This window comes from Anabas testudineus, chromosome 21, assembly GCF_900324465.2.
Source record: "Anabas testudineus chromosome 21, fAnaTes1.2, whole genome shotgun sequence".
In the NCBI taxonomy this organism is placed as follows: domain Eukaryota; kingdom Metazoa; phylum Chordata; class Actinopteri; order Anabantiformes; family Anabantidae; genus Anabas; species Anabas testudineus.
Window position 1 is genome coordinate 22,142,076 of NC_046629.1, and position 13,718 is coordinate 22,155,793.

Consider the following 13,718-nt stretch of genomic DNA (forward strand, 5'->3'; position numbering starts at 1 on the left):
GTATAACGTCTAAGGTATTGTGCACACTATTAATGCACCTGTCAAACAGTACATATCAAATATTTTTCCTCACTTTTGTCTTGGGATCTAGTATTTTCACGCCATAAATGGAGATCTGCAATTCCACCTTGGGGATCTTCTGCCCCTCTGACTTCTTGATGTGCCTCTGAAACTGCCCATTAGAAAAATAACAAAAAAATAAATTGTTATTCCACTCTGCTAATGCAAAACACGCTAATGACATATACACAACTAGAAGCCTCCTAACAGGACATTTACACATTTTAAAGCTGCATAATTATTTTTTGCAACTACAGGAAAACACAAACTATTGTTATGATCAGTAATCAGTTTCTTATTTACACACTGAGTAGACACAGAGAACCATAAGTACTGATTTAAAGTCATGTCTCTGGCTGCCCAGAAGAAGTAAGATTCACTCTTCTTGTTTATGTTTCCAAAAAGGATCTTATCTGAATATTAATGATCAATTATGTTCATTAGTAAGTTGCTAGCTTTGTTTGTTTTGGTGTTGGGCTGTAGGGTACAGTAAGCTGGAAATTATTGCTACTGAGAGGACAGAGGTAGTTCAAGAAGCTGAAATGTGGAGCTGAGGGGAACTGACTGAGAATGATAATTCTCTTTTACTTTTCTCTTTCTCAGTCATTAAATCTAGCACAGATATAAACATTAGAACTTTAAAAGAGACATTTCACACAAACTGAAGGTCAAGTACATTTACCACACTAAAATCCAACAACAATACAAAGCACATAAACATATTTGGTAGCATGTCATTCTTAAAGGGCAATGAGAACTTATTTAGGAACATTTAATCATTAAAGTGCAGCGTTTCATTGAAGATACAAGAAGAAATTAAATCACAGGGTCACTCTTTCAAGCACTGCCAAAACACTATTCAAGTCTAGCCAAGTGACATAAATACTAACAGCACTTGGCAGAGAGTTAAGGCCAATAACCAATGAAAATGTCTGTTAAATGGGGAGTGTATGCCATCAGCTGAGGAGACATAATTGAAATAACACTTGCTGAAAGGTGATAATACCCAAAAATAGTTTTATCCTATTTATATATATATATACATATATATTACAAAATCTTAACATACACAACCATAAAGTTTCCTGAAGTATGAAGAATATCTTTGTGACACTTTTTAGTTGATATTGTTTATAAAACCTCACTAATCATGCCCTGACTGTATCTGGGAGAGAAACCATGGAGCCTTGGTCTCCAAACAGGCTTTCAAGATCAAATGTAATGTAACAATAGAGGTATGGGTTTGGAAAAACAAGGCTCCCCTACAAGTGGCCTCAGATTCAATTCTTGGCAGCACACAGAGGGGAGGCCAGCAGCCAGTGAGCAGAGCCATATTAACAAGAAGCTTGGAGAATGGAGAGAAGCCTGGTTTGTAATGGTTCCCATGCTTACTGGCCAACATTGCTAGTCAGTCACTGCAGTCATTCAACTCTGTAGTTTCCCCTCACTTCTAGATATGTTTTAGTGACTTTCAGCTCATTATTTTGGTTTTACAGCAAGCAAACCTTTATTGCTCTGAAACAGCTTTTCTTCTAGCCACCTACAAAGTCTAAGAAATCATTTTCGTACAGTTTTAATCCTCTGAAACTGTGAGGGAATCTTTTTGCTTTTCAGCAGCTAAATTCTCCATTAATCCAGCTAAGTTGTTTTGTCTGTTTGCTGTTTAGTGCTGCTCAGTTAGCACCAGGGTTTCAGAGTTTCATAAGAGGAAACATAGCTGGTGTGGATTCAGTTTGGGGACCAAAAGATACAACTTTTGAGCTATGAAGCATTAATGCACCTAGAAAAGTACATTTAGCCATTTAAACAATTAAGGCAGCTTTAATTAATGCATTAACTAACATTTCTAAAGCACACTTGTTTATATGACTAGTATTAATAGAGTGTAAGATGAAGGGATTGCATAGTACAAATTTCATCATAATATGCACATTTAGGCTCAATTAAAAAGCATATATAAAGAACCAGTGGTGGGGAGCATTAAGTGTCAAGAGTTTTTTAATCAAATAACACTGAGTTCTGACAGTTTATATTAACATACTTGTAGTGATTTAGGAAGAAAAATAAACTGTAATGTAATAGAATTACTGTAAGTAATAGAATTTCAGAACAAATGATAAATGAAGTTATGGGTAAAGGATCTGAAACAACTGCAAATAAATATCACATTTATTGAATTCCACATTTATGCGGAGGAGGTTGACTGGGCAAGCTGCTGTGCTTATGCAGCAGTTTAAGGCATCCACACATAGGAGCTGAAAAACTCCAAGGGCACCTTTACTGGTAACTGATGAGGGAGGGGAGCATTTGTCACTCACTCCTACCCCTTCTGCTCCGAGTCTCTTTCCAATCTTGTCACTCAAGAACACTTTTCTAGCCTTTGGGCTACAAGCTTTTTCCAAGGTCTGGCTTTACCTTTAACTTTCTGACTGCATCCTTTACAACCTCTGTGCCTTTTGGGGCTTCAACCTCTGTGCTTCCAAGGAACTAGAAAGAAAAAAAAAAGGTTGTGATTTTATGATGTGGCTAATTTATGATATAACAAAGACAAGATATGTAACACAACAAGGCGAAGGAGTAAACTGAACAGTAACCCTTTCATCATAACGCTTAGCAGAGCATGTTTCTGTCAGCAGTAAGACTGAACTCTTTTACAAAAACAACATATTTTGATCAACTATTCATGTACACATTCTTCAAGGTACCAAAAAAATATTCTTTTTCTTTATCCATTAAGAGTGTGTGAATGTATATGTACAGACACAGAGACAGGTATACAGCAGCACTTTTGCTGTTCTCCAACAGATGGAGCCATTAACCTTTGTGCCTGAACACGAGGCTTTCCATCTGGCAGGGGCACCAGTAATTGTTCCAGTCACACACATTGCTTTAGTGCCTCCTGAGCTTAATGTATGAAGCCTGTTCCAATATCAGACATCATAAACACTGGTGTCAGCCCATCAAAGGTGGGGAAAAACAAAATAAGACTATATCTCAAAAAAACAAAGTAAACACTTCAGGCATACATGGATTGTTTCTACAACAAAGTAACATCTGCATGAAGCTTTTAATTACTTGGCTTTGTTAATGCCTAAGCAACGCAATGTTAAAGTCTATGAGTGATATATATCTGTTGGCTCAATAAAAGAAAGTCCTTTTGTCTTCAGTAACTTAGATTTACACTAATAATTGAATGAATTTAGCAAATACTCATAATAATTACTCTGGCACTTATTATGTGCTAGTGCAAGAAATGAAAATACTAAAATCGAGCCAGAAAACAGACTGAAGCTTTGTACAGAAGTGTCAGCACCCTGCAGCCGTTTGACAAATGTACTCTACACAGTTAGAGATATGTCTGAGAGCACCGCTGACAGACGCCCAGAATAGAGTGGAGAAGCACTTGTTCCTGACCAGTGCATTCTGGGCTACGACTGGGGACATTTCACAAGGCAAACCAAGCTCGGAGGCTCATCCATCAACTGGTGCATGCAGCTGAAAGATGACCTGACCGTGCCCCTTGTTGCTCACGGTGAGGACTCACACAAAAATTAAACAGAATATGCACAGAGGAGAGCACAGATTTCAAGCTTGTGCCAGGTCTGAGAAGTTTGCTGACATGAACAACAAAGAGCTGAACACTGAGTTTTACCTCATTGTCTATGCTCAGCTCACTGGTCCTGATCCAGAGGTTCTTCACTTATTTTGTTTTAGGAGGGACAGTTTCTGTGTCATGTGCAATTTGACTAAAATATGAATGTGAGACGATTGTTGTTAGTCACACTGTTCCCTTCAGCTCAGACATTCACATTTCATCTTTTTTTTTTCTTCCTGTAGTTGAGACGTCAGTAACACTTGTGGAGCTGAGAGGTGAGCAGAAGCTAACTGAAGCTGCACCCAAAAAGCACTAATGCCAGTCATTCGGTCAATCAGTCATTCAGTCAACATTTCAGATCAAGGGAGTAGCATGGTGACAGAAACACACGAAACAGATGGGATATAGAGATCAATCACAGTCTCTACTGTCATCATACATGAATAAAACTGAATAAATTCCAACCCGGAAAATATGAGACTGACACTTCCCATTTATTGGTGTCACTTTCTGACAACGCAGTAACTAGTTCATAGAAATTAAATTGTGGAGCATTTTTGCTTGGGTGAAGGCTGTAGAGGCAGGTAGAGGGTTTCGATACATACAGTATATGGGCAAATTAATTTCTATTGACCTATTGATGCCGATTGATATGTGTCTGATTGACCATTTTGTATGTATCTTGTCAATACAATGTCAGAAGATTAAGGAAAAAAATGTATTACCCACAAATTATGTAGTATGAAGTAAATATATTCAAATGTCATATACAAAAGAAATGCATAAAAAGTATGTGAACCTTTTGGATTTATAAGGTTTTCTGTATTAATTTTCATAAAATGTGATCTGATCTTCATCTAAGTCAAGATGAAGAAATATAATGATAACATACACACACACACACAAAAAAAAAAGAAATCTGATCTTTCATATTTTCATCTTTATTGAGAACAACCATAAAAACCTCATAGTGATAGTAGAAAAACTATTTAAATTCTTTGAATTAATTTACCGCCGCTTGGCAGCAATAACCTCAACCAGGTGCTTCCTGTAGCAGTGGATCAGACCTGCACATTGTTCAGGAGGAACTTTAGCCCATTCTTTCTGCAGGACTGCTTTAGCTCTGTCATATTCTTCGAACATTTCATGTTTGTGGCTCTCTTAAAGTTGTTCCATAGCGTCTCTTTTGGGTTTAGGTCTGGGCTCTTACTTGGCCACTCCAAAAAGCGGATTTTGTTTTTCCGAGGCCATTCAGTTGTGGATTTGTTTCGTTCTTTTGAGTCATTGTCCTGCTGCTTCACCCAACTTCTACAAAGTTTCAGCTGACGTACAAACATTCTCACATTATGCTGAAGAATTTTTTGATACACTTGGGAATTCATCTCCCCCTGCCATCACTGCAAGCTGGTCAGGCCCTAATGCAGCAAAACAGAACCAAGTCATGATGTTTCCTCCACCATACTTTACTTTACTTTAATTTGGGATGATGTTTTCATGATATATTGTGACCTTTTTACACCAGATGTAGTGCTCTGTGGTCTGTCCATTGTAACATTGTTACAATGGACAGTTTGTTGTTCTATGTTTTATGTAACTGTAGACTCATGAACACAGATGTTAGCCAGTTTCAATGATGCCTTCAAATCTTTGGCTGTCACTCTGGCTTGTTTCTTTAACTCATTGAGGAGTTTTTGTTGTGCTCTTAGAGTCATTTTGAACGGCCGGCCAGTTCTTGGTGGAGTAGCAACAGTCCCAAATTATCTCCATTGTTGACTGTAAGGCTAACTATAGACTATAGGCGATTTTTTAAAGTCTTTGAAATCACATTGTAACCCTTTCCAGCTTTGTGTAAATCATCAATTCTTGATTGTAGACCCTCTGAAATCTCCTTTTGGCCCGGCATAGTTCACATAAGCAGAGCAAACTCAAAAGGTTTGGGTGTTTTTTGTCAGTTAAAGTAGTTCTAGTCCACGCCTCCATTTTAATTTTCTTAAAGATTTTGGAAGTCCTGAGGTTGTGGTAAAGTAATCTAAACCCTTCCTAAAACCCCAATTTTTTATATGTGATGTATTTAGTAAGCAGTTCAATAGCAAACTATTTAACAGTAGAATAAAGCAAAGAAATGATTTTTCTTAAATTTAAATACCAAATTACACTACTGCTTTAAAGTATGGAGTCACTTAGAAATGTCCTTGTTTTTACAGATTTTATGACATTCAATTTGTAATTGTAATAGTATCATGACTGCAAACGGTATATTTTTAATACCATACATTACACAGTTGTACTGACAACTATTGTCATCAAACATTAGTCATTTGTTCCAGTAGAACTTTGTGTTTGTCATTAGGAAACAATTATGTTGGCACAGCTTAAAGTTGTTGGGCTGATTAAAGAAGCAACAAAGCTATCCTTTAGACCAGTTAATCATCTGGAAAATCAGCAACAGCTGATTTGATTACAAACTCAAAATGGCCAGAATCACCAAACTTTCTTATGAAACTCGTCAGTCTGTTCTTGTTCTGAGAAATGATGGCTGTTCTATGCAAGAGACTGCCAGGAAAGTTAATATCTTACACAATGCTGTCTACTACTCCCTGCACAGAGCAGCACAAACTGGCAATTTAGTGTTTTGGTGATGTTAAATGGGACCGTTGTCCAGGTTAAAAAAAAAAAATCTTGAAGAAGAAAGGCTATCACTCTATTTTTCAATGACATGTCATACTCAGTGGACAGCGTTTGATTGGAACCAAATTTGGACATAAACAGTACCAAACTATCTAAAGACTATTTAAGGAAGATGCAGTGAGCTGATATTTTGTCTATAAGGACAGTCACCAGACTTTCTGCTACTTGTTTGCTGTTTGTCAGTGACTATATTGCCTTCTCATATCTATTTATTTTAACTACTATTTTTGTTTATTTTTATTGTATTTATTCATAGAGAACCAGGACATTTCTAAGTGACAACTGTGAAATCTTTCAACAGTTGTGTATATAGTACAGTAGTAGGGAAACTATACTATAAACTTATAGGAGAAAGAACAGACTTGAGCTAAAAAAAAACCTTGATTACAACTCTGTTTTAGATTACTGTAAATTGAGAATGTTTTTGTTCATGACTGTTGAATGACGAAAACATTTAAAACATCACCTTGTGGTGCAGGGAAATATTTTGAACCATTTTCTGATTATGTAACGATAAACATTTTAAGGTTAAACAGTAATGAAAATCATACAATATCCAATTAAAAGCAAGGTTTTACTTTAAGTTATTTGTATGAATATAACTGATACATGACTACAGCATTCTGATTTCTCTTTTCTTTTTACTTTAGAATGAGATACATTTAAACAAGCATAACAATACTGAAAATAAGCTTTGATGAAACCTCCAAATATTAGCCATACACCCTGTGATCTAGTGCCATGTCAAAAAATTTACTTGATCTTAGGTTTAGAAGTGCCAGAAGACCAGGTAGAAGGGTTTTGATACTAAAAGAGCAAAAAAAACAAAACAAAAACTTGTGTCATCAAATAGACAAGATTCAAAACAGGATATTTTTATGACTTTGTTCTGTTCTCTCTATTTTAGCATGTTGTTTAGTGAATTACCACTGAGCTTATTTTAAACTATTCTAAACACCTCAATCGGACAGAACTGGTGAAGCACTGTCTCTGCACTTTGACTTGTCCAGTGGTGAGTGCTGAACTCAGATCTCAGTAAATTTAGCTGGACTGGAAACTCATCAGTGAAAGGTGACAATATGCAGCCAGTATGTTAACTGATAATACATGTCTGAAAATGACCCTTGCTTTTTTGCTACATACAGTACAGCAGGGAAGCTTTAGCAGTTTGGAAGGATGCGGTAGTTTTAGAATTCCTCCTCAGTTCAATCTAACATTTTTGAAGCATGGGATGTAGGCTGACAGATGCTGTGCCTCATAGGAGACAAACTCTTTGTTGAAATGAAGCAGAAAACCAGTCTGACAGGCTTCCCAAGCGAGACAGTCCTCCTTCTGTTTTTTTTTTTTTTTAACTGTTTTGTTACTCACCATGTTTCCAGTCAAAATCAAGTGTGTCACTTCATTTCTTGCATCAGGATCAGGTTTTATGGCTGGTTTTGACTAAAGCACGAGTCACCTAACATAAACACCCCCAGCTCAAACCGTATTCTCAATAAAAAGTAAATCAAGAAAGATAAACCACAGATAAAATCTTTCAAATTAAAGTCTGACAAGAATGATTTCCCCTCATCAAAGCACCAGGGGAAAACAGCAGCTGTGGAAAATAAATAAGGAAAAACCAATGTCTTGACAGTTCATGCTCAAGGTGTGCTGGAAAGAAAATAAAATAAACCCCAACTAGAAATCCTTGCTAGTTGCTGGTGGATCAGTTAATGGTGAAACCTACCTTAGCATTGTAGGGTATGTAATGCTTGGCCAGTGCCTCCGGGGTGTGCATCCATGATTTGTCTGAAATGATACAAGCAGCTCACTCAGTCAATATTATATAAGTGAAGGAGTATGGAATCAATATAATACAACAACTTATATATACAAAACTTCTAAGTCTTAGCAGGAACTAAATAAGCAGAAATATTTATGCAGTAAGTAAAGGGTCCCTAGGAACAACACTTTCTTCTTCAGTAACTGTTTCTCTTTGACACATGTGAAAGCTCTTCAGTACAACCAAAATCCACCACAGCAGATTTGTTGGGCACTACTGTACTGTAAGTAGCTCCACTGGAACAGCTGGGGGTTAAGTGCCCTGTTGAAGGGCATACAAATGGTGGCAATTAGGCAAGAGCAATTGCTGTTTTCACTTTCTACCCTGATCTGTCCTGCTAGACAGGTAATCGAACTGCTGACCTGCTGGTCACCAGCCCACTTCTCTTAAATTGTGCTCAGATTGAACACACAAAGCTAATTTTAGAAGCATCCATTCAGAGTACACAGAAAGAATTAGTTGCAAACAGATGTAAATGTTCTGCAGGTTGGGCAAATAAAGGGGAGGACGCATCTCTGCAAGTTGAGAATGCCATGGCTGTTTGGCTGTTACATTCTCCTACACATCTGCTGGTGGTGGACAATAACACAGAGTGCAAAAAGAGACAAGTGGTTACATTTATGTATAATACTGTAAGGCACCATATTTAAAAGTAACATTATGCAAGTATATTATATCTCTTAAGTGTTGACAACTGCAAATCACAAAACTCAGCAACATGCTTCACTAATTTTGTGTGATGCTGTCCTTACTGCAAACCTAACTCTCTAGATTCCTAGAACTAACCAAATAAAGTAAGATGAGCTTTCCACAACAATCTAAAGAGATATTTTATTTTCCAAAATAACCAGAAATGGAATAAACTGAAGGTTTACTGAACCAAAAGTAAAAGTGTAGGGTTTTTTAATATTCAAATCAAACGATAGCCTCACACATGATATTATATAGTAGTACTGTATATGCTACAGTTAATGACATGACTCAAACACTGCTCTGGAGAAAGTCTCAAAGATAAACCAAGTCAAAATGAGCAGTGGTTCAGAGATCATTACAGGTCATTCACAGCACAATCCACAGCATCCCATTATGCTGTTTTCAGATTTTCCTAATCATCAACTGATTACAGATCCGTTTCTTTCTTCATTTCCCATTCATAAATGGCTTATTGCTCTGGTAATGAATCTAGTGACAAAAGATGCATGACTGTGACCTTGGGGCACTCAAACTCCTGCAGGATGATTGCTTTAATCACAACTTAGCAAGGTGCAAACGATGTGAATCAATGTTAGCATGTCCTCTGCAGAAGTATGCTAATGACTTTTAACATTAATGTTGTTGGCTAAGTTGCTTGATGAATTTAAAGTCTTTCTAATTAGTGTTCATTTGGTGCAGCATATTTGCTTAATTGTGATTGCTTATGTTTGCTAAACCACTACATTATTTACGAGGAAACCGGTAGGCAAACTGTTAAGTTACAAAGGTAATGTTTTATTTACTGGTGATAGTTTCGGGGGAAGGAAATAACCAAAAACATTAGGTACACTAGCACACAAAAATTATGGAGTGTAAAGTTTTTAATTTCTCATACATCACTTTCTATACATAAATTATTCTCATCCTATGAAAGTAGGTTTAGTTGTCAATGCCTGCACATTCCAACAGTCTCCTCCAAAGTGACATGAAGTTCCTATTGGGACCAAATGAAACTTGACAAAATGGTAATGTTTTTAATTGATTTATGTACAACTATGAAAGCAATAACTCCATCCTTTTGTAATTTTTGTTTGTTTTGAACTTTTGACTTCTGAGAGAGACATGAGGGTATGACAAGCAACAAATATCACTGTGGTGAGTGTGGGAGTGAAACTGCAGCAGCCGCAGCATCTTTGGGGTATGTACCTTCAATATTTGGCCACTGGTCACTAGAAACTGTAAATTTCAAGAAAGTAAAGGGAGACAGGAGGGAGGAGAGTGGCGAATGCTGACACAGTAGCATGGCAGGTAAACTGACATTTTTTCACACACTTTTCTGATTAAAGGAAGTCTGCACATCTTTTCTCTCTCTTTGCTGCACAAAATGGCAGAAACTTCTCGAACCACCTTATTCATAAAAGGGCACATTAAGAATGAGGTGTGCCGCCTGAAGGTCACTCGGCATGGTCAAACTCTTAGGCATTCAAAGGGTGGCAGCCTGAAAAGCGTCAATGTTTCTGTCATACTGTAAGGTACTGTCTCTAGAGACAGGGGCTGCATTGCTTCTCTCTTCTTCTCAGTTTACTGTTTCCTGCAGAACCATTCACAAAGTGTTATTCCAGATATATCCAGTAGTAGCATGCCACATTTTTTTCCATCAACAGTCTTGCAAAAGTCTTTTTTTTAGGCAAGTCTGATCTATAAGTTTACTGTGGACTAGTTCCTAAAATACTGCCCACAGATACAGTGAGGGAAAAAATTATTTGAACCCCAGCTGATTTTGTAAGTTTGCCCACTAACAAAGAAATGATCAGGCTATAATTTCAATGGTAGGTTTATTTGAACAGTGAGACACAACAATGACAAAAAAAATCCAGAAAAATGCGTTTCAAAAAGAGTTATAAATTAATTTGCATTTCCATGAAGGAAATAAGTATTTGATCCCCTATCCGTCAGCAAGATCTCTAGCTCCCAGGTGGATCTTATACAGGTAACGAGCTGACATTGGCAGCCCTCTCAGCTCGTTACCTGTATAAAAGAGACCTGTCCACAGAAGCAATCAATCAATCCAGATTCCAAACTCTTCACCATGGCCAAGACCAAAGAGCTTTCCAAGGATGTCAGGGACAAGATTGTGGACCTACACAAGGCTGGAATGGGCTACAAGACCATCGCCAAGCAGCTGGGTGAGAAGGTGACAACAGTTGGTGCAATTATTCGCAAATGGAAGAAACATAAATTAACTGCCAATCTCCCTTGGTCTGGAGCTCCATGCAAGATCTCACCTCGTGGAGTTTCAATGATAATGAGAACGGTGAGGAATCAGCCAAGAACCACTCGGGAGGAACTTGTCAATGATCTCAAGGCAGCTGGGACCATAGTCACCAAAAAAACAGTTGGTAACACACTACGCCGTGAAGGACTGAAATTCTGCTGTGCCCGCAAGGTCCCCCTGCTCAAGAAAGCCCATCTACAGGCCCGTTTGAAGTTTGCCACTGAACATCTGACTGATTCAGAGGAAGACTGGGTGAAAGTGTTGTGGTCAGATAAGACCAAAATCGAGCTCTTTGGCATCAACTCAACTCGCTGTGTTTGGAGGAGGAGGAAGGCTGCCTATGACTCCAAAAACACCATCCCCACTGTCAAATATGGAGGTGGAAACATTATGCTTTGGGGGTGTTTTTCTGCCAAGGGGACAGGACAATTGCACCGCATCAAAGGGAGGATGGATGGGGCCATGTACCGTCAAATGTTGGGTGAGAACCTCCTTCCCTCAGTCAGGGCATTGAAAAGGGTCGTGGTTGGGTACTCCAGCATGACAATGATCCAAAACACACGGCTAAGGCAACAAATCACTGGCTCAAGAAGAAGCATATTAAGGTCATGGAGTGGCCTAGTCAGTCTCCAGACCTTAATCCCATAGAAAATCTGTGGAGGGAGCTGAAGGTTCGAGTTGCCAAACATTGGAGAGGATCTGCAAAGAGGAGTGGGCCAAAATCCCCCCTGAGATGTGTGCAAACCTTGTGGCCAACTACAAGAAACGGCTGACCTCTGTGATTGCCAACAAAGGTTTTGCCACCAAGTACTAAAGCACGTTTTTCGAAGGGATCAAATACTTCTTTCCTTCGTGGAAATGCAAATTAATTTATAACTCTTTTTGAAACGCATTTTTCTGGATTTTTTTTGTCATTGTTGTGTCTCACTGTTCAAATACACCTACCATTGAAATTATAGACTGATCATTTCTTTGTTAGTGGGCAAACTTACAAAATCAGCTGGGGTTCAAATAATTTTTTCCCTCACTGTATCTGCTGTACTCTAATCAAAAAAAAGACTAGGCAGATATAAATATTTAATCGTTTGAGTTAGGGTAAAACAAATAAATAAAAAATGGGCCCCTTTAGCTAACATTAAAAGTTAATTCCTAAGCAATACAAGTGAAACAAAGAACAATTTTGGGCAAGTAAACAGGTTACATATATCATTTAACACATTACTGTTATCACATGGTTTGGTGGGCAGTTTGTATGTTTGAACATACAGTTCAAACAGATTTTATTATGTTTTCAATTGACTCAGGCTTTGGCGATGCTGCCTTCAGGACATTTGATTTTAGTGAGTTGAAAAACGGCATTGCAACATTTGGACTGTTGTACACTGGAGAAGACAGATACCTTGCACAGAAAAAATAGTACTGCATGTAGAGATAATTGTGGATTTATTGTAGGTGGTGAGATGATTTGCGATAAGCAAACCATCTCTCCTTATCTACAAGTTAACAGCTGTATTTTGCCCTATCTCACACAATGTCACGTTCTACTGTAAATCAGGGAGTTGTTGTGATAAAGGGTCTTCGTGCCAATGGTGTGTGCATTGAGAAATTTTCTAAAGCGCTTTGCTGAAAAAAGCTATTGTAAACTGATGCTGTTTATGCTTTATTCTTTCTCACCTTCAAAATGTTGAATGTACAGTAAGTTGCAGGAAAACAGTTCACTGAAAAAGGGAAGAGCAGATAGCAGCCTGACTATATATTGGCTGACAAGAGGTATTAAAGTCCAGAGATAGTGCATGGAAGCAAAATACTTAAATTTTCCTAAGCACACATGGCTGTACTATATTAATAGTACTGATACAATTTCTACAAATACGAAAACAACAATAGTAGCTGTATTTAGTATTACCTCTAGTTAACTCATATTATTAGGCGTTGTGCTCACCCTTCTAAAAGATTGTCTTAGCCATTCCACTGTACTGTACTACAAGTGCACAATTTTCTAGGGCCACAGGAAGTGGGCAGGCAATAATCTAATTCACTGCAGTGCTCAATCAATGACACACAATGAATTTGCTGGGTATGCACAGTTCTTCATCATGCAGAAGACAACCTCGAATGGGCTCAAAGCAGAAAAGGACCTCAAGCAGGTTTCTACTGAGACTAAATAGGACAGTGTTTGAGATAAGGTATTTTACACTGTATGAAAAATATATTTGGCAAATACCTTTGGATATGCTGTACAATGTGAAGCAAAGGTAAAATTCATAGAGAAAACACTTGGCTAAAGGTTGCAATGACAAAAAATTGCCACCTTATAGCGACAAAATGAAAGTTGAAGTTGCATCTCCATATAATACATATAGGAAACTGACAAAAACCACACTAGCTACAATTTAATGCAACTGAATAAAGCAATACTGCAATCCACATACAACCACACAAACCTCTCTACAAGTAACAAAAGAAAATGATAATGTTTAAAGTGGTTTGTTGAAGTGCCACTGTACTGGATTAAAGAATAAGCATTAATGCTTTTGTATCAACCTCCTGTAGTTTTATGTAATAGCACTTCTCTATTCTGTTGA

The 13,718-nt window shown here is 37.7% G+C and overlaps 1 protein-coding gene across 5 annotated transcripts in view; it reads right to left on the bottom strand.

Moving 5' to 3' along the window:
* gulp1a (GULP PTB domain containing engulfment adaptor 1a) overlaps nt 1–13,718 on the bottom strand; it is a 67,145-nt gene that overhangs the window by 4,941 nt on the left and 48,486 nt on the right. For 4 of the 5 annotated variants that reach the window (XM_033326849.1, XM_026375933.2, XM_026375935.1 and 1 more), the window contains 3 exons: nt 8,070–8,131; nt 2,476–2,547; nt 74–172 (listed from right to left, as the gene is read on the bottom strand). In XM_033326849.1, the coding sequence (XP_033182740.1) occupies nt 74–172; nt 2,476–2,547; nt 8,070–8,131 (233 nt within the window). Of the gene's footprint in view, nt 1–73; nt 173–2,475; nt 2,548–8,069; nt 8,134–13,718 lie in introns of all 5 variants that reach the window. The other variant, XM_026375937.1, reaches the window with a different exon arrangement.